This window comes from Dipodomys spectabilis, unplaced genomic scaffold, assembly GCF_019054845.1.
Source record: "Dipodomys spectabilis isolate Male_0828 unplaced genomic scaffold, ASM1905484v1 ptg000125l, whole genome shotgun sequence".
Lineage (NCBI taxonomy): Eukaryota > Metazoa > Chordata > Mammalia > Rodentia > Heteromyidae > Dipodomys > Dipodomys spectabilis.
Genome location: NW_024870802.1, coordinates 19,440,476 through 19,467,543, shown reverse-complemented (window position 1 = coordinate 19,467,543; position 27,068 = coordinate 19,440,476). Strand labels below are relative to the sequence as shown.

The following is a 27,068-nucleotide window of genomic DNA, read 5'->3' as shown; positions in this document are numbered from 1 at the left end:
AAGTAGATGAACAAATCTGGAAACTTAAAATAGACTGCAAGCAGTATAGCACCCACTTGTTTACGCTCATTACATCAAGTTATTTAGCACTGTAACGTTTCTCAAGAATTGGTTATAAGTAGTGTGTTAGTGGTACTGAGGCTTAAACTCTGGGCCTTGCCCTAATACAACAAGCATTCTACTTCTTGAACCATTAGCCTAGTAAGTGTTGAAGATACCTTTGTATCCCAGAAATATACCGAAGAGTTCTAAGAGGGATATAGTTCTAATTAGTATAAGCACAGTATTTTCAGTCATTGATTTCTTAATTCCAAAGTATACCTTTTCTGGTGGGTGGAGGTCCTCTTTTTTTTTTTTTTTGGTGGTGGTACTAGGTTTTGAACTTACGGCTTTGTGCTATACCACTTAAGCCACATCTCCAACCCTTTGTTACTGTTTTGAGACAGTGTCTATGTTGCCCAGACTGACCTTAAACTCGCTGATTCAAGCAGTTCTCTCACCTCTGCCTCTTTCTTACATTCCTGTGAACCACAGAATATAGGCCACTGTACCCAAGCTTGTGATATAACCTTTGACATCCATGTATATATAGACTTGGATTTGTGTTTTGGAGCTGTTTTGTTCTGTGAATTGTTGGTAACTTTCTCCAAAAGTGTTCAGTTCACTTTTATAGTTTGAAACAGGGTCTCACTATATAGTCAAGGCTGGCCCTTGAACTCAAGATCCTCCTGCTACAGCCTCTCTAATGCTAGGATTATATGTGTCCTCCATTGTGGCTGGCTCAGCTCACTTTCTGATGGCACATAAACTTGAAATGTTAAAATTTGAATTTACTCAGAATATTAATGTTTAGTTTACAAATAGCCTCTTTAGCTTCTACAATAGAATTCACAATAGACTTCCTTTTAATTGTAAACTTCTAATACTCTTTAAATTATTACATTTTCATAAATCTTACAAGATTTCTTTCATTTGTTATCCTTTGTATAAATGCAGTACTATTACAAACACAAGTGGTATGGCCCACAAAGGCCAGTAATGAGTTAGGCACTGGTGGCTCACACCTGTAATCCTAGCTACTCAGGAGGCTGAGATCTGAAGCTCATGGTTCGAAGCCAGCCTGGGCAGAAAAGTCCATGAGACTCTTATCTCCAATAAACCACCAGAAAAAAAAGGAAGTGGCTCTGTGGCTCAAAATGGTAGAGTGCTAGCCTTGAGCAAAGAAAGCTCAAGAACAGCACCTAGGTAGGCCCTGAGGTCAAGCCCCACAACTGCCAAAAAAGGAGTTCAGTAATGAGGGTTAGGGCGTAGATGTAGTTCAATGGTAGGATATCTGCCTAGCTAGCACAGGACTGACTGGAACTCCAGCACCCTTCCCCCCTCCCCCAAAAAAAAAAAAACCCACTAAAAATTCAATAATGCCTTTTTAATAAAACATTGAATCTTTTATGCTCTTAGATAATTTATGTAGTATGTTTGTCTTTCATGCTTCTTCCTCTGTTAGAATGCAAAATCTTAAGAGATAGAGTCATGCCTTTCTCTACTTCCTTCACTCATTGTATTATAAAGAATCTAATTAAGCCAGGCGTTGGTGACTCTTGCCTGTAATACTAGCTATTCAGGAGGCTGAGATCTGAGGATCACAGTTCAGAGCCCGCCAGGGCAGGAAAGTCCTTGAGACTCTTATCTCCAATCAACCACCAGAAAACAGGAAGTAGCACTGTGGCTCAAGTGGTAGAGCACTTGCCTTGAGCTGAAAAGCTGAGGACAGCACCCAGGCCCAGAGTTCAAGCCCCAAGACCAAAAAAAAAAAAGATTCTAGTAAATTACTTACTAGTTTCTTAAAATTATGGTCCTAAATCCTGAAACAGTTACACCATAACTTTTCTATTAACAAATCGTTTTCTATAAACAAATCATTTAAATAGGGATACAGGTGGACCCATTGCAACAATGAGATGTACAAGTCGTTATGTCGAAAAACGAACTTTAAAAAAAAAGAGAGAGAGAGAAGTGAATTAGGGACTATCATCCACAGGATTTCAATGATTCTTCTTACCAAATAACTTAGCTAGATCATCTTTAGCTCTCAGAAATACTACCCTCACCACTCATTTATTCTAATTGTGTGTTTAAAACTAGGCATGTATTCTTCCAAATATTAAACTAAAGAAATGACATTGATCAGATACATCGTTCTTATAAATTGACATGTTGAATTGAAACACTGGGTTTCAAGACTGGGTATGGTGTAATCTTAGCTACTCTGGATGCTGAGATCAGAAGATCAAGTTTTAAAGCCAGCCCTGGCAGGAAAGTACTTAAGACTCTTATCTCCAAGTAACTACCAAAAACTAAAGCCAGAGTAGAGCTGTGGCTCCAGTGATAGCGTACTAGCCTTGAGAACAAAAGCTCAGGGACAGTGTCCAGGATCAGCACCAAAAAAAAAAAAAATTAAAGCTGGGTGTGTTGTCTCAGCCAGTAATCATAACTACTGGGGAGGCTGAAATCTGAGGATTATGATTAAAAGCCACCCTGGGCAGAAAAGTCCAAGAGACTTAACTAGCAAAAAAGCCAGAAGTAGCCAGCGCCGATGGCTCACGCCTATAATCCTAGCTACTCAGGAGGCTGAGATCTGAGGATCGAAGTTCAAAGCCAGCCCAGGCAGGAAAGTCTGTGACACTCTTATCTCCAATAAAACCACTACAAATCAGAAGTGGCACTGTGGCTCAAGCGGTAGAATGCTTACCTTGAGGTGAAAAGCTGAGGGACAGCACCCAAGCCCAGAGTTCAAGCCCTACGACCGACCAAAAAAGCCAGGTGTGGCTCAAGTGGTAAAAATGCCAGCCTTGAGCAAAAACATTAAGGGACTGTGCCTAATTCAAGCCCCAGTACTGGCAAAAATAAATAAATAGTTATACACTAAATGGCTGGGTACCAGTGATCCTGTAATCCTAGCTACTCAGGAGGCTGAGATATGAGGATCATAGTTCAAAGCCAGCCTGGGCAAAAAAGTCCCTGTGAGACTCTTATCTCCAATTAGCCACTCAAAAACTGGAATTGGCCCTGTTGCTCAAAGTGGTAAAGCACTAGCCTTGAGTATAAAGAGGCTCAGAGACAACACCTAGGTCCTGAGTTCAAACCCCATGACCAAGAAAAAATATATATACAGTTACAAATATTAAAGTAATCTTGTATTAGACTAATATTTGCACAAAGTAAATTTAAAATGAGATAAAAGAAAAATTCTTATCAGAAAAGCTAGAGTTAGATTCTCTAAAATTCACCCTGTGTCATTTACCTGGCACATGTTTTATAAGGGATGGACAGAAATTTTCCTAAAGAAAATAATAACAGTATTTTTCTTGTACAAGACTTTGCACCCAGTGATTCATGAAGAAAGTTGAGCTTTCCTTCTGTACTTATATGAAAAGAAACTATTCATACATCTAGCTCATAGATAATAGTAGTAGTTATGCCTTTATTTGAGAATTATATTTTCATTCAACTGTTTGCTTTTATCTTTTAGGAATTAGATTATGCCACTCTGTTAGTACATAGTTTCAACTACATAATTTACTCAGGAGAGAATTCTCAGCATCATAGAAGCATAGGATGCATCAATAAACAAAACCAAAAATACTGTTTTCTCTTGGGTGCTACTTTCTCTGTGAAGAACCATATTTTAGACTTGCATGTTGTTATGTTCCAGTAAAACTATGTATGTAAACAATCAACTGGGATTGGAGGTGTGGCTCATTTGATAGAGCAAAAACTCAATCTTAGACCTAAAAAAGAAAACAGCTAAATGGATTTGACCCACCAGACATACTTTTCCAACTCTTGTTCTAATAATGAGTGGAAATAAATAAATTAAAGTAGCCATGCGCCAGTGGCTCACACCTGTAATCCTAGCTACTCAGGAGGCTGAGATCAGAGGATCACGGTTCAGAGCCAGCCCAGGTAGGAAAGTCTATGAGACTCTTATCTCCAAGTAATTGCCAGAAAACTGGAAGTTACTCTAATGGTAGAGCACTAGCCTTGAGCTGAAGAGTTCAGGGATAGCGCCCAGGCCCAGAGTTCAAGCCCTTGACTGACAAAAGAAAAAAAAAAAAGATAACTACTTAAGGAAAAAAAGAAGTAGATGAAAGTAATCAGGCATGGAGTATCATGTATTAGTGGTTGGCAGAGTTGGGTATCATTGAAGTCAAGAACAGAACCAGCAAGAGAAACTGAAATATTAGTGGTAAGATAGAAATGGTAGAAATGGTGATGTTTTGAAAATGCAGAGAAGAATGATAAATGAGGAAGGAAAGGTGTCACATGTTGCTGATAGGCCAAATAAGAGGAAGACTAAAATTAGACCAAAATTAGTTATGTAGAGTTATGTAGATATGTGGTTATGTAGATATGTAGAGTTTATTAGTGACCTCTATGTGTGCAGTAAGTTCAAGAGAACTGTAAAATTCTTTTAGGAATTTTCTTACACAATGAAGAAATGGAAGTAGCAGAAATGGAGAGGAGAGAGAGAGTGTGTGTGTGTGTTAGAGTAAAAGGAATAATACGATGTTTGTTTGATGGAAATAAAACAAAGAATTAAGGAAGAAAGTCAAGCACCATTCACTTGTGCCTATAATCCTAGCTGCTCAGGAGGCTGAGATCTGAGAATTGATCTGAGGATCATGGTTCAAAGCCAAGTCCAGGCACGAAAATCTGTGAGACTCTTGTCTCTAACTTCCAAGAAAAGCTAGAAGTGGAGCTGAGGCTCAAGTGGTAGAGTACTATCATTGAGAGAGACCGAGACAGAGACACGGAGAGAGAAACAGAGAAAGAGAGAGAAAAGCTCAGGGATACAGCCACTAAAGGAGAGGCCTTTGAGTTCAAACCCTAGGACTGGCAAAGAAAAGATGGGGGGAGGGGTGAATGATGTAGAAAAGTGGGAATTAGTTGCTTAGTCCTTAACCTTGAGTTGATAAGTTAAGATCTGGTCTCCAAGTGAAAAGATGACTTCAGGTAAGTAGGAGATTGGAGATAGGTTCTTGGGCTGGAGAGATTTTATATATATACTTTGTGGCTTCAGTTTCTGATTCAAGTATTACTAATAAAGAATTTAAAAGTTGAAACTGGCCACCAATGGCTCACACCTGTAATCCTAACTATTCAGGAGGCTGAGATCTGAGGATTGCAGTTTGAAGCCAGCTGGGACATAAAAGTCCATGTGAGATTCTTCTATCCAATTAGTAAGAAGATGGAAATAGAGGTGTGACTTCAGTGGTAGAGTGCCAACCTTGAGCAAAAAAGCACAAAGAAGGGGAAAATGCAGTCAAGAATCCAATGTAGGGGCTGGGAAGGTGGCTCAGTGGTAGAGCGCTTGCCTTGCATACCTGAGGCCCTGGGTTCGATTCCTCAGCACCACTTAAGCAAAAAAAAAAGGTGGAAGTGGTGCTGTGGCTCAAGAGGTAGAGTGCTAGCCTTGAGCTGAAGAGCTGAGGGACAGCGCCCAGGCCCAGAGTTCAGGCCCCACGACCAGACCCCAGAAAAAAAAAAAAAGAATCCAATGTATAACCTATAAATTTTTTTTAAAAAGTGAGAGAAGGATGGGTAAAAATGTTGAAAGGGGTGATCAGATACTACATTAATAAACTGCTTTGTTAAATGGCAACTCCTTTGTACAACTACATTTAAAAAAGAGCTGGGCACCAGTGGCTCACACCTGTAATCCTGCCTACTCAAGAGGCTGAGATATGGGGATCATGGATCAAAGCCAGCCCAGGCAGGAAAGTTTGTGAGACTCTTTTTTTCTGTTTGGGTTTTTTTTTTAACTGTATTTTTTTTTTTTTTTTTGTCTTTTTTGGTACTGGGGATCGAACCCAGGACGTTGCACTTGCTAGGCAAGCGCTTTGCCACTGAGCTACATCCCAGCCCTGTGAGACTCTTATCTCCAGTTAACTACCAGAAAACTGGAAGTGGCTCTGTGGCTTAAGTGATAGAACACTGGCCTTGAGTTGAAGAGCTCAGGGACTGCTCCCAGGCCCAGAATTCAAGCCCTGTTACAACTGAACCCCTCCCCCCCCAAAAAATGTCTAAAGCCTGGAGTTCAAGCCCCAGTGCTTGAACAAAAAAAAAACAATTTATAGGCTGGGAATGTGGATTAGTGGTAGAGTGCTTGCCTAGCATACATGAAGCTCTAGGTTCATTCCTCAGTACCACATAAACAGAAGAAGCTATGGCTTAAGCCTTAAGCAAAAGAAGCTCAGGGACAGTGCCCAGGCCTGACCAAAAACAATTTAAGCGCGCGCGACACACACACCCCCCCCTTACAAGTTGAGCCAGGTGCCAGTGATCACACACACACACACACACCTCTTACAAGTTGAGCCAGGTGCCAGTGATCACACACACACACACACACACACACACACACACACACGCCTTACAAGTTGAGCCAGGTGCCAGTGATCACACACACACACACACACACACACACACACACACACACACACACACACACACACACACACACACACACACACACACACACACACACACACACACACACACACGCGCCTTACAAGTTGAGCCAGGTGCCAGTGATTCCTGCCTGTAATTCTACTCAGGAGGCTGAGATATGGGGATTGTGGTTCAAAGCCAGCTTGGGCAGGGAAGTCCATGAGACTTTGGGGGGGATGCAGGAGGAAAGGGGGGTTTGGTCATGGGGCTTGAACTCTTCAGCTCAAGGCTAGTGCTCTACCACTTGAGCCATAGTGCCACTTCCAGCTTTTTCTGCTTTGTGTTGCTGAGGAATCGAACCAAGGGCCTCATGCATGCAAGGAAAGCACTCTCTGGCCATCTTCCTAACCCATATTTCACCACCATGTTTTTTGTTTTGTTTTGTTTTTGCAATCCTGGGGCTTGAACTCAAGGCCTGGGTACTGTCCCTGAGCCTCTTGGTGCTCAAGGCTAGCACTCAACCACTTGAGCCACAGCACCACTTCCGGCTTTTTCTGTATGTGTGGTACTGAGGAATTGAACCCAGGGCTTCATGCATGCTAGACAAGCAGTCTACCACTGAGCCACCTTCCCAGCCCCAGGAGACTCTTATCTCCAATTAACCACTAGAAAAACCAGAAGTAGCACTGTGGCTCAAGTGATAGAGCGCTTGCTTGCCTTGAGCTGAAAGAGCTGCGGGACAGCGCCCAGGCCCAGAATGCAAGCCCCACAACTTATTTTAAAAAAAAAAAAAAGAACTTATAAGTTGAAATATAAAGGCTTTATGTATACCATAATCTTGGACATGTAGTTGTAGCATTTAAAGGATCTTCAATTCACTGGATGACTGTATTATACCTTCTACAGGGGAGTTGTAAATTCAACTCAGTAGATGTGTGTATTTTGAGTTAAACCCTGTGGCAAAGAGCTCTGTTATCATATAAGACACTCAAGAAGTGCTGTTATTTGGAAGATACAGTCAGTAGGTGCTAAATTAGGTTTATCTTATCTCTCTGGTCCGGAAATATACTTTATCAATGTTTTTAATGTTAGATCTTGAAAATGCTAAGTAAATATGTGCATTTAATTCACAGGCCCTACAACATCTCCCCTGTCTACTTTACAATGTAGTTTCCTAATACAGTGGCCACTGTTATCACTGCTGACAGCAGTCAATGGGAACTTTATAAGATGTTTTATTCTTTCCTCTTTTTTTTTTTTTTTTTGCCATGGGGCTTGAACTCTGGGCTTGGGTGCTATCCCTCAGCTCTTCAGCTCAAGGCTAGTATTCTAACCACTTGAGCCCCACAGTGCCATTTCCGGTTTTCTGGTCATTTATTGGAGATAAGAGTCTCACGCCCAGCTTATTCTTATATGTTTACTTGTGTTATCAAAATATGTTAATTTAATTGTACAATAAAAATCATTGGTTTTGGCCAGACAATAGTGGCTCACGCCTGTAATTCTAGCTACTCAGGAAGCTGAGATCTGAGGATCACGGTTCAAAGCCAGCCCAGCCAAAAAGTCCCTATGAGACTCTTACCTCCAATTAACTACTCAAAAACCTGAAGTAGCACTGTGATTCAAGTGGTAGAGCACTAGCCTCAAGTACAAAGAGGCTCAAGGACAGTACCCAGGCCCTGAGTTTCAAGCCCCATGACTGAAAAAAAAAGAATTGGTTTTGTATATACCATCCTTTAGCTTGTAAGTCCGTAGCAGGTAGGTAGTGATTTACACATATCTAAAAAATTGTCTAATAATTTGTTTGTAAAGAGTATTCAACACTTAATACATGGTTTTGTATGCCTTAAACTTAGATGTCTAGTTATTTGAATATGCGTTGAAAAGCCTAATATCTTTTCACTTTTCTGGAAAACTATGAAGCTAAGTTACATTGGGCTCAATGGCAGTTAGTACAATGCCTCCAGAATAGCACATAATAGAATCATAATTTATACATTCAGCTGTTAGAATACCATAAAACTGGCATCATAATGATAAAAACTTGATAGAGAATAATATTCAATGGGGCTGGGAAGGTGGCTCAGTGGTAGAGTGTTTGCCTTGCATGCCTGAGATCCTGGGTTCAATTCCTCAGCACCACATAATCAGGAAAATCCAGAAGTGGTGCTGTGGCTCAATTGGTAGAGTACTAGCCTTGAGCTGAAGAGCTGAGGGACAGTGCCCAGGCCCAGAGTTCAGGTCCCATGACCGACAAAAAAAAGAGAGAATAATATTCAACTAAAAATAGCATGTTGAATATCCAACTAAAATAAATTGACTTTTTTATAACTACAAAAATTAGCCTTGCTTATCTTTATATGCTGTATCAAGTTGCACAATGAGCATGTCAGAGAAGCAGTATTCTTACCAAGTTCTGCAGAAGTTAAGGGTTGCCAGGAACCTGGTTGAAAAGACCAGTCTAAAATGGCCCTTTCACTCTACAGTAGCCAATAGGATTCAGAAATGGGAGGGGAGAGTAAGAGAATGATTTCCTTTATAAGAAGCAGCAGCATTTGAGGCTCTTAATATAGGTTCAGTAATAAAGATAAATGTTTGAACAGGCCATTTCCTAGAATTTAGGATATAATACTTAGCTATTCATGGAAGTCTATTCAAATCTGAGTTCCCATCAAATTATTCACAACTATTTCTGAAGCATAAAATCATCCAACTTCATAAAAGTATTTTGAATCTTAGAAAAATAGGAAACATTTTAAAAAATTAGAAAATATGGAACACATCATTGTTGAAGTTTTGTTTTTTGTCATTTGTTTGTATTGTAGGTCCAGTTGTTTATGTCTTGGATCTTGCAGATAGACTGATCTCAAAAGCTTGTCCATTTGCTGCTGCGGGAATAATGGTTGGCTCTATCTACTGGACAGCTGTGACTTATGGAGCTGTGACAGTGATGCAGGTTCTTTATTTTACTCTTTATTTGCAGATGTGACTTTTGATGTGAAGAGGTATTCATAAATATTTTGGGCAGTTTTTAATTTATTATTTTGAGGAAGTACTACTATTCTCCTAGCTTAAAACTAAGAAAGTATATAGCAAGCTAGTTACTGCAAAGTCTTTTTATTCCTTTTCTTCATTTTCCTGGGTTACCCCCTCATCTTCCCTGGTGGTCACTCCTGTTAATTTTATATACATTCTTCCAGACTGATTTTATGAATATACAAGAAAGAATCAAGATGCGCCTGCACACACGCCCACACACACACGTTTTTTCCCCCCCAAAAGGAGGTACACTATAACTACAACTTTTTTCATAGTAAGTCTTAAATATTTTCACATAAATACATATTTTCTTTTCCATGAATCTAGGTATGAGAAATTTGAGAAGGAACCTTTTCTTGCCTTTTTTTTTTTTTTTTTTTTAATTTGTGTTTTCTGTTTTGACATCTCCCCAAGCTTTTTAGTTTAGTTTCTCTTTTCTTGGAGATAGAGTTGTCTTAAGTTTTACCCATGGTCTTCAACTTGTATATTCAAGTGATCCTCCTCCTTTAGCCTCCTGAATAACTTGAACTGTAGGTGTGAGCCACTGTACCTGACTCTCTATTTGTGTTTTTATTATAAAGACAATAACATCCCCTGCCCTCCCTCTAGTCCAGCACTGAGCCAAATACTTTTTTTTACACTGTAAACATTTTAGTGATTATTGTTGAACATACATTTTGGAAATTTACTTCAAACTGCAACAAATTAACATTTGTTAACATTTAACATTTCAATAAATGTTAATAATATACAAAGAAAATACAACCAAACATAAAAATTGCTTCAAGTGTGCCTTGCACCTAGACCAGTGTTAATATATCTTTCATTTTTGAGCTGCACACACTTAAGAATTTGATTTTTATAGTATATGAGCCAGATACTTTTTAAACATTCATACATACTTGAAACTATTTCATGTCATAGATACTGTTAATTATTCCTACTTTACTATATGTCCAGTACCACAAATCAAGAGAAAAGCCTGAGGATTTTTATCTCAATCTGGATTAGAGGCAACCAAAACATTTTATCCTGGACGGTCATAGGTATATCACTTTTTCCTTTAGTATGATTATAACTCCCATAAATACTATCTTTTTCTTTTTTGAGACAGGGTCTCAATATGTTGCTCAGGCTAGTCTTGAACTCCCAGGTACTTAAGACTGAAGACATAATGCTATTGTGCGCAGAACTTGCACATGTAAAGCATACACTTCTTACCATTGAACTGCTCTTAGTCACAGAAGTGAGTTTTTATGCCATTTGATTTTTCTTCTTTTTTTCCTTTTGTTCTGTAGTTTGAACTCTGTGCCTTGTGCTTTCTAGGAAGGCTGTCTACCACTTGATTCATGCTCCTAGACCTTTTTTTTGCTTTAGTCTTTTTTTTTTTTTTTTTTTTGTCCGTTGTGGGTCCTGAACTCTGGACCTAGGCACTTGTCCTTCAGCTCTTCAGCTCAAAGCTAGCCCTCTACCACTTGAGCCACAGCACCACTTCCGTTTTTTTCTGCTTATGTGGTGCTGAGGAATTGAACCCAGGGCCTCATGCATGTAAGGCAAGCACTAAACCACCTTCCCAGCCCCAACTTCAGTCATTTTTCATGTTTTATGTTTTTTGCCCGGAACTGACCTTGGACCAAGATCCTTGGATCTCTTGGTTCCCAAGTAGCTAAGATTATAGGCATGTACCATCATGGCTGGACCTTTATTATTATTGCTGCTTTTTTTAAGTATTTGTACAAAAGGATTTCAGTGCAACATGTCAGTTTATAACTACAATATACCTTGATCTGTGTCACCCTTCTATCATTTTCTCATCTTTCTCAACCCCATCTATACTCTGAAGTTACCTGGTTCCATTTTCATATATGTATATTGAATATTACAACTGTATTTATTCACTCTTCCTCTATTTGTCCTCCCTCCTTGGCCCACCACTATACACCTGTTGGTTCAGAGAAGTTACACCATCGGAATTCTCCTCTGCATATACCATACTTTAGTCTTTTTATTTATGAGTATATATGTATATAACCCAGATATGTTTTCATATGTGTTTATAATTTATATATAACTTTCACATATGAGAGAAAACATATTCCCTTTTATCTCTGAACCTGACAACTTACTTCACCCAACATATTTTTTCCAGGTCCATCCATTTTCATGCAAATGATATATTCTTGCTGATGGATAAGTAAAATTCCATTGTGTGTGTGTGTGTGTGTGTGTATGTATGTGTGTGTGCATAGCTATACATTCTACATATATACAATGGAATTTTTAACTTTTTTTTTTTTTTTTTGGTCAGTTGTGGGGCCTGAACTCTAGGCCTGGGCACTGTCCCTCATCTCTTCAGCTCAAGGCTAGCACTCCACCACTTGAGCCATAGCACCACTTCTGACTTTTTCTGCTTATGTGGTGCTGAGGAATCGAGCCCAGGGCCTCATGCATGCAAGGCAAGCACTCTACCACTGAGCCACCTTCCCAGCCCCTTTTTAACTTTTTGAGACAGAGATTTACTATGTAGCCCTGTCTGGCCCTGTCTTGACTTCCTAAGTGCTAGAATTACAGGCATATGCTACTAAGCCCAAAGTAGGAACTTTTTTGGGGGGCAGGGGGGGAGCGGGGGTAGGTACCAGGACTTGAACTCAACTTTTCCCTCACTTGGCTTGCTTATGGCTGACACTCTACCACATTCAAGCCACACCTCCAGTGTAGTAGCATCTTTTTTTTTTTTTTTTTTTTTTGTCGATCATGGGGCCTGAACTCTGGGCCTAGGCGCTGTCCTTCAGCTCTTCAGCTCAATGCTAGTGCTCTATCCCTTGAGCCACAGCGCCACTTCCAGCTCTTTCTGCTTATATGGTGCTGAGGAATCAAACCCAAGGCCTCATGCATGCAAGGCAAGCACTCTACCACTGAGCCACCTTCCCAGCCCCAGTAGCATCTTCTTAAAGAGCAATCCTACCACTTGGCTGGCTGTGTTTATATCCTAGAAAGAAGAGCAGAAAAACAGATGTTCTTCTGGGAGACAAATAAGATCTAGCATTATATCCCAATCGTACAGTCCACTCTAACCAAATCAAGTAAGAAGAATAGAAACATAGAAGTAGTCCATGTGAGCCAAGTGTGGTAGCACACATCTGTAATCCCAGCACAGATGAGGTCAGGGATCACAAGTTTGAGGCCAGCCTGTACAACTTAGCGAGACTTGGTCTTTAAAAAAAAAAAAATTAATGTAGGCAGACATAAGGCTTTTTTAATTCCAATGTAATATGAAGTAACAAGGATAACAACTTTGCAGTATTTTTTTGTTGTTATTGGGGTTTGGGCTCTGGACTTTGTGCTTGCTCACCTCATATGTCCTACCACTTGAGCAATGCCTGCAGTCTGGCTTTTTGCTACTTATTTGGAGATGAAGTCTCATGGGTTTTTCTGTCCAGGATGGCTTTGAACCACAGTCCTTTTAGTTTCAGCCTCCTGAGTAGCTAGGATTTACAGGTATGAGCCACCAGTGCCCAGCCCAGTTTTGTTTTTAAGTTTTTTATTTTTTGTGTTCTTTTGAAGTTAAGCATTTCCTTCAAAATGGACTGAGCTCAGACATGCACCATTTCATTAGACGAGGAAGTGATACTAGCAAATGCCATCTATCTTTCCACAGGTTGTAGGCCATAAAGAAGGGCTGGATGTTATGGAAAGAGCCGATCCTTTATTCCTTTTAATTGGACTTCCTACTATTCCTGTCATGCTGATATTAGGCAAGATGATTCGCTGGGAGGACTATGTGCTTAGACTGTGGCGCAAATACTCAAATAAACTACAAATTTTGAACAGTATATTTCCAGGTAGGCCCTGAAATTTGGTTATAAAGGGCAAAGTGCATGTCAAATTGGCCTATAGAAGATTAATACACATTTTAAAGAAATGTTTTAAGATTTTTTTAAGCTAATCTTAGGTAATGTACTAATAGTGAATTTTTTTTTTCTGTAGGAATTGGTTGCCCTGTTCCTCGAATTCCAGCTGAAGCTAATCCTTTAGCAGATCATGTCTCTGCTACCCGAATTTTATGTGGAGCTCTTGTCTTTCCTACTATTGCGACAATAGTTGGTAAACTGATGTTCAGTAGTGTTAACTCTAATTTACAAAGGACAATCTTGGTAAGATGGATTTAATACCACTGTTTTCAAGTAATATGCAAAAGAGAATGAACTGTATTTGTTTTTAAATGTGCAGGGGAACTTCACTCAATAATCAGGGGAGATTTATTTTTCACTGTTTTGTGTACACTTTTATGGCAGTGATCTGAGCCATACAAATACTCAGCTTGTGATTCCTGTACCTGAAGCTTCTATTTGATCCCACTATTATTCCACCAAGGGAAATAGAAATGGGAGGAATCACTGAAGTAGCTCTCTTTCTAAACTATTCTGTGGGTAATTGCTCTTCTGTAATATGTTATGAATTGTCACACCAACCCTTCTACCAACCAAACTATGGCAGTTTCTGCTTTAGGTTCTGACTGTCTGGTTTAAATCCTAATATAAATAGCCTTGTTGTGAAATGTAAATCAAGTTTCTTGACTTCTCTGTGCCAGGAGACTGAGAATTGTCGCTACTTCATAGTAATTATGAGGGTTATGTAAGATAAATATTGGCACATAATAAGCACTTGTGTTATTTACTCTCATCATTATTTTCCTTTCCCTCCTCTGGTGGCAGTCTGTAGTACATAGTGCTCTGGCAAGGCAACTCTCCTTTCTATATCAGAATGAATCTAGAGTTAAATGGATGGAAGATTACTTAGTAATGGGGAAAGCATCTCTGTCTTCTGTTACTTTGCAGTCCCCATGTCTCCTTTGCTCACTCAATAGAAAAGTGAATGTTTCACTTGCAAATACCTCAGTTCTGTAAACATCAAAGCCTGTGTCTCTCATGATAAGTAAACTTTTTTTTTATTATTTTTCTCTAAGCCTGCATTGTAACGAGCTGATTTTCTTTTCTTTTAGGGTGGAATTGCTTTTGTTGCCATAAAAGGAGCATTTAAGGTTTACTTCAAACAGCAGCAATATTTACGTCAGGCACACCGCAAAATTCTAAATTATCCAGAGCAAGAAGAAGCATAAAATTGTGACTTCTGGTGGTTCTGCAGTCCTCTTATCCTTATGAGTCTGTTGTGTTGTTTTGATTCCATCATTAATGCACTAGTGGAGATATGTGATAAGCTGCTGCTCCTATATTTTTAAGAAATATAATAAAGCACTTAGGGCAGGGGAAATCCTCTCAGTAATCACGGAAGCTAAGAATGATTTGTTTTCATTGTTTTCTTATGTACTTCTTTTATGGCAGTCATCTGAACCATTATCTTAGCATGGTAAACCTGAGTTTGTTCATATTTTCTCCAGACCGAAATGTCTACTAAATCAAACTGTATAAATATTAAAAAATGCACATGCTGTTTAATTCTAATGTCTCTTTTGTACATGTTCATGTTTAATGTTTTCTTAGAAACAACAACTCTATGAAGGTACTATGAGGATTTTTCTCTTTTGGCATAATTTGATTATATGCTAAAACAGGAGCATATCTTAATATGTGAAAATATACATTAAATTAGTTATGAATAAGTAACAAGCCAAAAGTATATGTAAACATTCAAATGATTATCTGAACAAATGAGATTTTGTTGTGTTTTCTTTAACTTGGTGATATCCTCCAAAATGTGTAGGGTAAAACTTCACAGGGCTTCCAGATCCCTTTTTCGCTATTAAATTTTATTTATAAAACATTGACATCTCATAGTTCATAATGTAATTTTGACTCGTGTAGTCTTGGTTACTCTGTGTGTGCGTGTGTGTGTTTGTGTGTGTGTGTGTGAGAGAGACAGACAGGACAGACACAAGACAGATGGGGAGGATGAGAATCAGGTCCCTCTATGAAATAAAAATTCTAAAGCCCTATTTATAGAAACTAAAGCTGCCAGTTCATAGCGTGAGCAGAGAACAATTTGCAAAAAACAAAAATGAATAAAGCTGTTTGACTCCCCCTTGTACCTTAGTTTAATTCTGCAGGTATCTTTTGATCACTTCCTATTTGCCCAAGAACTGTGCAGAGTGATGTGGGTACAGAGGTGAATAGAACACACTTGCTCCTGGCCCTTAAAGTTGTTAGTCTAGTTTCAGCAGAGAGAAAACCAGCAATAAGAAAACCAAGGTGAGTCCTTGAGCTCTTTGCTTCTATATTGGTCAGGGAAAGAGTATGAAAACAATCAGATAAATATTGAAGTAATTCTTTTTGTATGTGAAAATCAGTTTATAATAGAAAAACACTACTAATACTTAAATTTTAATTGCTTATATATTAATGGGGCTAGCACCTTCATAATCATTGTTGACCTAGTTTTATCTTCATTTTTCTTTTTTGGTCGGTCGTGGGGCTTGAACTCTGGGCCTAGGTGCTGTCCCTCAGCTCTTCAGCTCAAGGTGAGCGCTCTACCACTTGAGCTACAGCGCCACTTCCGATTTTCTGGTGGTTTATTGGAGATAGGAGTCTCACGGTCTCTCCTGCCCGGGCTGGCTTTGAACTGCGATCCTCAGATCTCAGCCTCCTGAGTAGCTAGGATTATAGGCGTGAGCCACCAGCGCCCGGCTCAATCTTCATTTTTCAAAAGCAGTTATTTAAGCCATTTTAATGTTCAGCAATCTGAATGGTCTTTTCATTAATTAAAATTAGATTTTTGGAAAATAGCTAAAAAATTCCCATGTTTTTTTTTTTTGTTTGTTTACAATATCTAATGCATGGCAATAGTTAAATGTTTCCCCTTACTGGTAAAAGGCCACTTAAGAGTGTAGCAAATATAGATTGAGCTATGTATGTTAGATTGCAATAATGTATGTTAGTTTTAATAAGTAAAGACCAGTGTTTTTCCTACAATATGAATGTCTTAATTTTGAGTTACAAGGTATTTGTGTGGATAGCTGTTGAAAAGTCATAGTTGTAATAATTTAGAGAGAAAGGAAAGATTTGACTGAGCAAGCCTTATTAAGAACACCACTACTTGCTACTGTTCATTCTGAAAGGAAATACGAATTCTATGATTATATATAAAAATAACTTAGATTAGCTATAATGATAAAGTATATTGGCTTTTCTTTAATTTCTGATATGAAAAGATATATTGAATAGACATTTCCTGCACAATTTTGTTACATAGAACAGCTTTTAGGCAGCCTTTATTTATAAAGTTATGCAAGCACACAATTTCCCCATTTACTACTTCAGTGCCCACAATAGGAGGTAGCTACATGGTTTATTGCATCAGGGCCCAGGAGGGTCAAGGAAACAATTCTGATCTTTTGGGGATGGGGGAAGAGGGTTCTGTGGCTGTAGGGGAGGAACTGCAAGTGCCTGAGGACCAGAGTGACCTCTGGCTCTGCAACTGAACACTTAAATCTAAAGAGCCTTCTCTCAAGAAGTGCCAGTCTTTAAAGGAAAGTAGCCAGCACCTCTATGATGCAACAGAAGAACATGAACAACGTCAGTTGAATGGACTGCACTGAAATCCAAGTCAGTTTTTAATAACTATGGGTGATCTTGGCCAAGTGACTTCTCAGCCACCATTCTCTGCATCTCCTAAATGCAAGTAATGCTTGGAAAACTTTCTAGGATTAACTGATTAAAGGAACAGAGGCACTTTAGATACAAAAAGTAACTCCTAAGGAATAGTAGCTGTTTCATAATTGTATAGTTTGTACTCTAGGAAAAGAGTGAAGAGGTAAAAGGCAGTAGAGGACAAATTAAGGTGATGATGTAGACTTTGGGGCTAGGTGAGTATCTTTTTTTTCTGTTTATTTTCATAATGCTTTTCTGTGTTTCTAGAAACTAATGTTTTGAACTTCTTTTATAAAATTTAGTGACTACTAGTAGAATTCTATTTATTGCAGAAGTTATCTTCATTTAAGTGGCTGAAAGTATTGTTTATTACCTAATTATCAAATGACTACAAAGAACATAACATTAAATTCAGTGACGTAGTCACTGGCTTGCTAATTCTGCTGTAATTTTTTTAAATGTCTTGTTTTTAATATAGCAGATTATCTCAATACTGGCTGGAATAGGTTGAATAAAGAATTTTTATGTTCTCTTAAGTGTACTTTGTCTGTTGAACAAATCCCCAAATTCATTAATTCTGTATGTAAACAACTTTATTATGCTTAGCAAGATTCTGGTGAGAAGTATTTATGTAATCTGAATTTTTATATTGTAAAGAAATTTGTCTTAATTCCCAAGACTGTTCTTGGACTCAGTATAATTAAGTAGGCAACAGCAGGATCTGCTAGCATCTTCACACATGGAGTCTTTGTGGGGGAGGAGGAGTACTGGGTCTTACACTCAGAGCCTAGGGCTCTTCCTCAGCTTTTTTACTCAAGGCACTTTTTTGCTCATCCACTTGAACCATGTGTCTGCTTCTGGCTTTTTGCTAATTATCAATAGAGTCTCGTGGACTCTTCTGCCCAGGCTAGCTTTGAACCATGATCCTTAGATCTCAACCTCCTAAGTAGGATTACGAGCATGAGCTACTAGTGCCGAGCAATGCTTAGAATTCTTTATGCAAGTACACAAGTCTTGATTCACTGTGAGTCAATTAAAGTGGAATAGTCATCAGGATAGCATGTAGAAAACAGGTACCTTCTGCCCGCTCATGTCTAGTAGGGTTCTCTTCATACTCTCCTCTCAAATGTCCAGCACCTCCTTGCCTGGCCTCAATTTCAACTGATGAGATCATGCTCTCTAGTTCATTGAGAAACAGTTATTAGAAAGCCCACAAGTACCCTCAATCCTGAAAATTACTTATATTCAGGATAATTACTTTGTCCCCTCTTATTAGACATACTATTGGTGTTAACATGCAATCCCATCTTCTCCCAACATTCTTTTCTCCTGCATCAAAAGTTTAAACCACCTCTTCGAGACACTTATTTCTCACCTTTCTGCAAAGTTCTTTTTAAAAGTTGGTAATATTTTTAATTTGTCTCTTTTTCAAAAACTTTTTAGAATACATAACAAAATTAATTTTAAAGTATAATCCGTGGTTCATACTGCAGTTGACTTAGCCTCTACTGATAATGCAGAATACCATGAGATTGAGTAACTTCTAAATGGCTAGAATCACAGCCTGTGTCACCACTTCTGGCACCATCTTTTTTTTTTTTTTTTTTTTTAGTTTCATTGGTTTTTGGTTTTGGTTTGGGGTTCGTTTAGAAACTTAGTCTTGTGATGGTGCATCAGCTGATTACAAATTCAGGATCCTCCTACTTTAACTTCCTGAGTGCTAAGATTATAGGCATTTGTCATCAGGCCAGATATGGCTCCATCTTTTTTTGGGGGGGGGGTCAGTCTTGGGTCTTTAACTCTGAGTCTGGGTGCTGTCCCTGAGCTCTTCAGCTCCAGGCTAGCACTCTACCACTTGAGCCACAGTGCCACTTCCAGTTTTCCAGTAATTACTTGGCGATAAGAGTCATGGACATTCCTGCCTGGGCTGGGTTTGGACTGTGATCCTCAGATCTCAGCCGCCTGAGTACCTAGGATTACAGGCATGAGCCATTGGTGCCCAGACTCCATCATTCTTAAAACATTTATTCACTGGGCTATTAGGGATGCCACCCTTTTGACTTACCTACCTTTCTAGGTGTTCCATTCCCAGTCTTCTGTGTTGGATTTTCATCTTTCAAAGTGATGAGTTCAATGTCTCAGTGCTTGGACTTCTTTTCTTGGTGTATGCTCCATAAGGGAATTCTTCCAGACTCCTGACCATCTCGGTGATCTATCATCTAAATTTGTAACTTCAAATTGTTAGCCTGAATTCCCTACTTACATATTTAACTACCTTATTCAACATCTATATGCTATGGGAAATAAGAGGGAACAAAGAACACAAGGGCACCAGACATATGAGAGTCCCCAGATATTGCCATGTTAATCAGAGGCAATTGAACCCCTACTAGAAAAATTTCCAGCGAAGTAAAATATACTTGGTTATGCAGCAATAGATAAGTGAGACACACAGTGACAGCTGTTAGTCCCTAGCAAAAAGTTCATAGGAAAGTTAAACGTCTAAATATTGGTTTAATCAACAAGCACATTGTTCTTTTGTTTTTTTGTTGGTCATGGGGCTTGGAATCTGGGCCTGGGTGCTGTCCCTCAGCTCTTCAGCTCAAGGTGAGCGCTCTACCACATGAGCCACAGTGCCAGTTCTGGTTTCCTGGTGGTTAATTGGAGGTAGGAGACTAATGGACTTTCCTGCCTGGGCTGGCTTTGAACCGTGATCCTTAGATCTCATTCTCCTGAGTAGCATTACAGGTGTGAGCCACCAGCACCCAGCAACGGGAACATTCCTATGGTTAAGGAAGCATGATGCTTCTTCAGTCTGAAGTTAGGATACCTTGGTGATATACATGTCTTGTTCTAAACCCATGTCTACCAGACGTCCTCAAATCCAGAGTCCACCCTGCAACATGGATGTCTTATACTGGCCTTGTTGTATCCACCCTCCCCAATCCAATTAGCAAAATTATCTTTTGGCCTTGTAGCTTGATCATGAAAGAATGTGTTAATTATGAGACCATTAGCATTCTGCTCTGTCCTTATGAGAGCTGCGACTTAATGGCATTCTGAAACCTGCATCCATTTTTGTGAGAGCTCTTCACCTGGAGGATTGAGGAGATCCAAATGAGACTTCAGAGAAGGATGATTTCAACTGCTTTCTACATGAAGACTCCTCTCTGGATCAGTGCAAGATCTATTTGTCTCCTATTGATTTCTACTCTTCTATTTTCTCACATTTAGCAGGTGAGAGCACATCACAGAGGATAAATGCCGTAACTCTTCAGCGTTCTTCCCCACCTGTTAATCTATTCCTCAATGCTGTAACATCCACCAAATACCTGATTTTAAATGGGATGCCATGCTTTTTGTATTCAATTATGCAATAATCACATCTCATCCTTGACCTAATGTTTTCTTGCTCTGCATTGCCTTCATTTTTAAGTTACAGTGGATTTTATGAATTATCCAAGGCCCAACCACTAATCAGTGGCTCTCCTGGGAGCCCTTTATGTCTTGTGTAGGTATGACATTGTTAGTAGAGACACTCAGCAGCCTACAGGAGTTCTCTGCAGTCCCAGGGAGTACTGGCCTGACAAAAAGTGAAGTTCTGCTACCAAGAACCAATTTCAGGGGCTGGGAAGGTGGCTCGGTAGAGCGCTTGCCTTACATGCATGAGGCCTTGGGTTCGATTCCTCAGCACCACATAAGCAAAAAGAAAAAAGCCGGAAGTGGTGCTGTGGCTCAAGTGGTAGAGTGCCAGCCTTGAGCTGAAGAGCTGAGGGACAGCACCCAGGCCCAGAGTTCAGGCCCCACGACCAGACCTCCTGCCCCCCCCCCAAAATTTCAGTGAACACAGTGTTTGCCTAATGCCTTGATGAAAACAATTACAGCAGATTTGGCCTGATCGCTCTAGGACCTCCTTTGATTAAATTTTTTTTTCAACTACTGCTCGCCATAACCAGTTTGTAGACCTGGATATCAATTTTTTTGTCAAAATCACACACAGTTTATGCTTATGAAAGTCAAATCTCCAAATATTACTCTCCTAAAGTACTTACCCTAGCATCTGTTCTGTTACAGAACACTACACTGACATTACTTGCTTTTTCTTCTCTTTCTTGGTATTATCCACTTCCTACTATGCTGTAGAGGAACTAGCTCTTCCAGATAACCAACGCCTCTCCTATTCCCCCTCAGCATGGCATGACTGTGAGTATGTAAAAATAATTTAAGCCATATCTTTTTGTTCCTGGAGTTTATAATTGCCTCTTATTAATATAAAAATCTATTTTCCAGAGCCAAACCCAAGAAAATCCCCCAAATGCTACCCAGCCTGCCATGTGCCTATGGCTAAAACTGCCCATTCTGTAAACTACATTGGTGTGTTCTGTGTTTTATTTCTGACATGCTTTGCACCAGGAGCTTTTGGTTTTCATGCTTCAAACTGCTGAAGGCTTACTATCTAGACTTATCACTACTGAAAACTTGAAAGGAAGAGATGTTTCTGTCTTGATAGTTACTTCAGTTTGCCCTGCAGAGGGAGTAATAGACCTCACTGCACACTCTGCCTTGTACTCTACCACTGGAACCACACCCCCAGCCATTTTGTTTTTCAAGATAGGATCTCTCCCAACTGCCCATACTGACCACCTCCTGCCTGTACTTCCAAAGTAGCTGGGATAACAGGTTTTTGCCACATTGCCTGGTTCGCATTCTTACAGTTAGTTTAGTGTATACCTTCTATGTTGTATTTTTAATTTGATATATACTTTTTCTCCACAGAAACAAAAACATCTATAAAGTTTTTTTTAACTTAATTGTTATTTTAAAAGTGATGTAGCTGGGCACTGGTGGCTCATGCCTGTAATCCTAACTACTCAGGAGGCTGAGATCTGAGGATCACGGTTCAAAGCCAGCCCACGCAGGAAAATCTGTGAGACTCTTATCTCTAATAAACCACTAGAAAACTGGAAGTGGCACTGAGGCTTAAGAGGTAGAGTGCTCACCTTGAGATGAAGAGCGCAGGGACAGCGCCCAAGCCCAGAGTTCAAGCCCATGACCGACCAAAAAAAAAATTAAATAAAAAGCGATGTAGGAGGATTGCAGTGACATAAATCATGTAATGAGTACATTTCCTTTCATACAATTTCATCATTTGTGCTTTTTAAAACACTGATTAACCTGTATGGTATACATTGTACCATAGTACATTTATTTTTCTCCAGCAGTCTATTTCAGGCCTTTTTCCACATCTGTTTATGTTTTGTCTTTGCTATTCAATAACTGCATAGAATTGTTCTGAGATACACCAAGTCCTACTTAACTTGCACACTTAAGTATGCACTCATTAAATATAAGCTCAATTTTATAAGAATTATTACTTCTCGGGCTGGGAAGGTGGCTCAGTGGTAGAGCGCTTGCCTTGCATGCCAGAGGCCCTGGGTTCGATTCCTCAGCACCACATAAGCAAAAAAGAAAAAAAAAAGCTGGAAGTGGCACTGTGGCTCAAGGGGTAGAGTGCTAGCCTTGAGCTGAGGGACAGCACCCAGGCCCAGAGTTCAAGCCCCACGACCGGACCAAAAAAAAAAAAATTATTACTTCTCAAGGAAGCAACTACAGGATCCATTGAGATTAGTTAAGAGAAATACAATTTCACTTAAAAACCAATGACTCGGGTCTGGGAAGGTGGCTCAGTGGTAGAGTGCTTGATTGCATGCATGAGGCCCTGGGTTCCATTCCTCAGCACCACATAAGCAGAAAAAAGCCAGAAATGGCTCTGTGGCTCAAGTGGTAGAGTGCTCACTTTGAGCTGAAGAGCTGAGGGACAGAGCCCAAGCACAGAGTTCAGGCCCCATGACCAACCAAAAAAAGAAAAAAAAAAAAAAAGAAGAAGCCAGTGCCTGTAATCCTAGCTACTCATGAGGCTGAGATCTGAGGATCACAGTTCAAAGCCAGCCCAGGCATGAAAGTCTGTGAGACTCTTATCTCCAATAAAACGCCAGAAAACTGGAAGTGGCGCTGTGGCTCAAGTGGTAGAGTGCTCGCCTTTGAGGTGAAGAGCATAGGGACAGCGCCCAAGCCCAGAGTTCAAGCCCCACAACCAACCAAAAAAAAAAAAAAAATGTACTAAACATATCAATTAATGAAAATGTGTTTTAGTATATTAAGGATTTTAAGTTAGATGAGACAATCTAAATAATTTAAATTTTAAATAGCAATGAACAGGCCTTCTGAGGCCCAGGAAGGAAGACATTTTATTTTATTTTATTTTTTGGGGGTCCAGTCGTGGGGCCTGAACTCTGGGCCTGGGCGCTGTCCCTCAGCTCTTCAGCTCAAGGCTAGTGCTCTACCACTTGAGCCACAGCGCCACTTCCGGCTTTTTTCTTTTTACTTATGTGGTGCTGAGGAATGGAACCCAGGGCCTCAGGCATGCAAGGTAAGCGCTCTACCACTGAGCCATCTTCCCAGCCCATGAGAAGACATTTTACTAAGTGGTGATTAGAAAAATCAATCTTCAAGTTGAAAAGATTTGTCCCACCCACCATAGTGTTGGGGGTGGAACCCAGGGCTGCTCTGTGTGTGTGTGTGTGTGTGTGTGTGTGTGTGTGTGTGTGTGTGTGTGTTTTGGGGGGAGTGTCTTGTTTACTAGTTGTTTTTTCTTTTTTCTTTTTGTCGGTCATGGGGCTTGAACTCTAGGCCTGGGTGCTGTCCCACAGCTCTTCAGCTCAAGGCGAGCACTCTACACTTGGGCCACAGTACCACTTCCAGTTTTCTGGTAGTTTATTGGAGACGAGTCTCGGACTTTCTTGCCCAGGCTGGCTTTGAACTGTCATCCTGGGATCTCAGCCTCCTGAGTAGCTAGGATTACAGGTGTGAGCCACTGGTGCCTGGCTTGTTGGGTTTTTGTTGCTGCTGTTGTTTTTTTTGTTTGTTTGTTTGTTTTCTTTTTGAGAGAGGATCTCACGAGCTCAGTCTGGCTTTGAACTTGAGCTGGACTCAAACACACACTCTCCTGCCTCAGCTTCCCAAGTGCTGGAATTACAGGAGTGGGACACATGCCCAGCCAGCTTAAAGTTTTATTTTTTTTTATTTTTTGGGTCTGGTCGTGGGGCCTGAATTCTGGGCCTGGGCGCTGTCCCTCAGCTCTTCAGCTCAAGGCTAGCGCTCTATCACTTGAGCCACAGTGCCACTTCCGGCTTTTTCTTTTTGCTTATGTGATGCTGAGGAATCGAACCCAGGGCCTCATGCATGCAAGGCTCTACCACTGAGCCACCTTCCCAGCCCCTGGCTTAAAGTTTTAATAGCCTCACTTCTTTCATATCCTATCATTTTTTTTTTTGTTTTTGGTAGGTCGTGGGGCTTGAACTCTGGGCCTGAGCGCTGTCCCTCAGCTCTTCAGCTCAAGGAGAAGCTCTACCACTTGAGCTATAATGCCACTTCCGGTTTTCTGATGGTTTATTGGAGATAGAAGTCTCACAGACTTTCCTGCCTGGGCTGGCTTTGAGCCGTGATCCTCAGATCTCAGCCTCCTGAGTAGCTAGGATTACAGGCGTGAGCCACCAGCGCCCGGCTTATAGCCTAACATTTTTACCTGGCCCTAAGCAGAGGCTGGAAATGAAGCAGAGCTATGAAGGTTTCTGGTAGGCTGCTGCTTAAGACCTTGTAAGGACTGGCAGCACCTCAAAGCAGAGATATGTCCTGGCCATTATAATAGGGGTATCTTCCCTCTAGGGATTACGGTCTCTCTTATACCTTGGAAACAGGCTCAGAGGCCAAGCCATTTAGGCTTTCTGGTTTGCATCCTTAGAAACCATGACAAAGCTGATTGAAGTGGAGGCGGGAACTTACAGGGCAGGAGGCGTGGCTGGGGAGCTTGCATCAGAAGGTGCAAGGCAGGATCCTGCAGGTCCACAAGGAGCAAAGATAAGAGATCAGGGTTAGCAGGGAGTTCTGGCTTTGCCAGGGTTTTCAGTACAGCACAGATTCCATTTGCAGACAAGAAGCATCCAACAGCCAAATGCTGGAAGGAAATCAGATAGCAACACAAAGAACCTGGAAACATGTTAAAAATGCAGGACTTCTGGCCTCATTCTGGACTTAAATCAAGATTTTCATTTTAACAAATCTCCCAGATCCGTGCATGGGAGCTTGAGAATTGAGAATTTTGGAACAACTGAGATTTAGGGGGACAGAGTACCCAGCGTACCCAGTTTCTGATCAGTTTTTCCATGAGGAAGAGCTGATGTTCCCCACCAGGAAATCTTTCACAGAAATAAGGGACCAGACACGGTGGCTCAATCCTGTGATTCTAGCTGCTAATAAGATGGAGATCAGGAGATAGCAGTTCAAAAACCAACCCAAAGGAAAAGTTCATGAGATTTCATCTCAACCAATGGCTGGGCACAGCAGTGTATGCCGGTTATGATGGAAGCACAGGCCTGGGCACAGTGGCATGTGCCTGTCATCCCCAGCAACAGGGAAATACAAGTGGGATCACAGCCCAGGCCTTTGGGCAAGAGGAGATCCTAGGTCAAAAATTATCTATGCAAAAAGCGGCTGGAAGCATGACTCAAGGCTCAAGAGGTAGAGCACAAGATTCTGAGTTCAATCCCCAGTAATGCCAAAAGAGATGAGAGAGGGAGAAAGGAAGCCTAAAATAAGCAGAGCACTGTTCAAGTACAAACCTTTCAAGAAGCAAGAAGTAAGTTCTGAATGCTAAGTTCAGTACCACCGAAGGAGTGGGGGAGATGAGGGAGATATTCCAGGAGAGCCCAGGAAATACAGCCCTGCTGCCTTTCCGATCTGCCCTTGAACACATGGACGGACAATACTTGTTGACATTAGAACAAGCCTTTTATCTTCTCCTGGTTGGATTTCTCAGGGGCTGCTGCTACCTGAGAGAAGATAGAAGATCTGAGAGAAACTTCAGCTCCAAAATCTGATCTTTTTAAACTGCTGAATATTAGAAACCTCTTCCTCTTCATGTTTTGGACAATGATAGGTTGGACAATGATAGCAGCTGCATTCTTTTTGCTCATTGTGCGTGTGCCTATGTCACAGGGACCAGCCATTAGATTCATTGCTATAGTAAAGGGATGAAGATTGAGTTTTGTGAAGCCTTGGATCCAGGTGCTGGAGGACAAAGCAAGAACCTGGCTTTGACAGCACAAAGGCTGTGAATGAAAAAAAAGGGCAACATGAAGAAGAACAGCTCTGCCTTTCTTCATTTGGCCTTGCCTTAACAAGGACCTTTTCAAGGGAAGTGCTCTGATGATTTTGTGCCCCCTTCTGCAGCCTGCTTTTCTTTCCACCCAGGCCCATGGATGATTGGTCAGATGAGTTGGGCTCCTGGGCTGCTCTCCTTGGTCCTGAACAATCATGATGCCTTGGGAGCAGTAGGTCACTGCCTCATTGCAAGTCAGAATTGATGGGGAAGTGTGATAAAGTCACTGGTTGCAAAGCTTTGCCCCCAGGAAGTCTACTTTAGGGGGAGGGGGTCTCTGCAAGGACCTAGCTATGCTTGAAAGTCAGCCTGTGGATTACAGTGTGGTAATCGCCCTGCTATGACACACATACTGCTTTTAAACCCAGGCAGAACACAACTGCCTTTTAAGATGAATTTAGTCCATTATCTTCTGAAAAATATATTCATTCTCAAAGAGTTACCCTCTCCACTCTCAGATTTAGACAAAAGGTTATGAGGCAAAGAAATTAGAATGATTATAGGGCTGGGATGTGGCTGAGTGGTAGAGTGCTTTCCTAGCATGCATGAAATCATAGGTTTAATTCCACATAAACAGAAAAGGCTAGGAGTGGCACTGTGGCTCAAGTGGTAGAGTGCTAGCCTTGAGCAAAAGAAGCTTGGGGACAGTGCCCAGGCCCTGAGTTCAAGCTCCAGGAATGGCAAAAAAAATGATTTATAAACTTGGCACCAGTGTCACAGACCTGCAATCTTACAAAGCTGAGATCAGAAGACATGAC

At 40.6% G+C, this 27,068-nt stretch overlaps 1 protein-coding gene and 1 long non-coding RNA gene across 3 annotated transcripts in view; both read left to right on the top strand.

Moving 5' to 3' along the window:
* Marchf5 (membrane associated ring-CH-type finger 5) overlaps positions 1-15,078 on the top strand; it is a 33,586-nt gene extending 18,508 nt beyond the window's left edge. For both annotated transcript variants that reach the window (XM_042689263.1, XM_042689264.1), the window contains exons 3-6: positions 9,276-9,406; positions 13,148-13,331; positions 13,477-13,643; positions 14,492-15,078. In XM_042689263.1, the coding sequence (XP_042545197.1) occupies positions 9,276-9,406; positions 13,148-13,331; positions 13,477-13,643; positions 14,492-14,608 (599 nt within the window). In that variant the 3' untranslated portion in view covers positions 14,609-15,078. The remainder of the gene's footprint in view (positions 1-9,275; positions 9,407-13,147; positions 13,332-13,476; positions 13,644-14,491) is intronic.
* A 1,064-nt stretch (positions 15,079-16,142) lies between these two features.
* LOC122115752 lies at positions 16,143-26,496 on the top strand. Its single transcript, XR_006148837.1, has 3 exons — positions 16,143-17,515; positions 22,718-22,721; positions 26,487-26,496. It is a non-coding gene; the product is annotated as an uncharacterized LOC122115752 (long non-coding RNA).
* Positions 26,497-27,068: the final 572 nt, after the last annotated feature.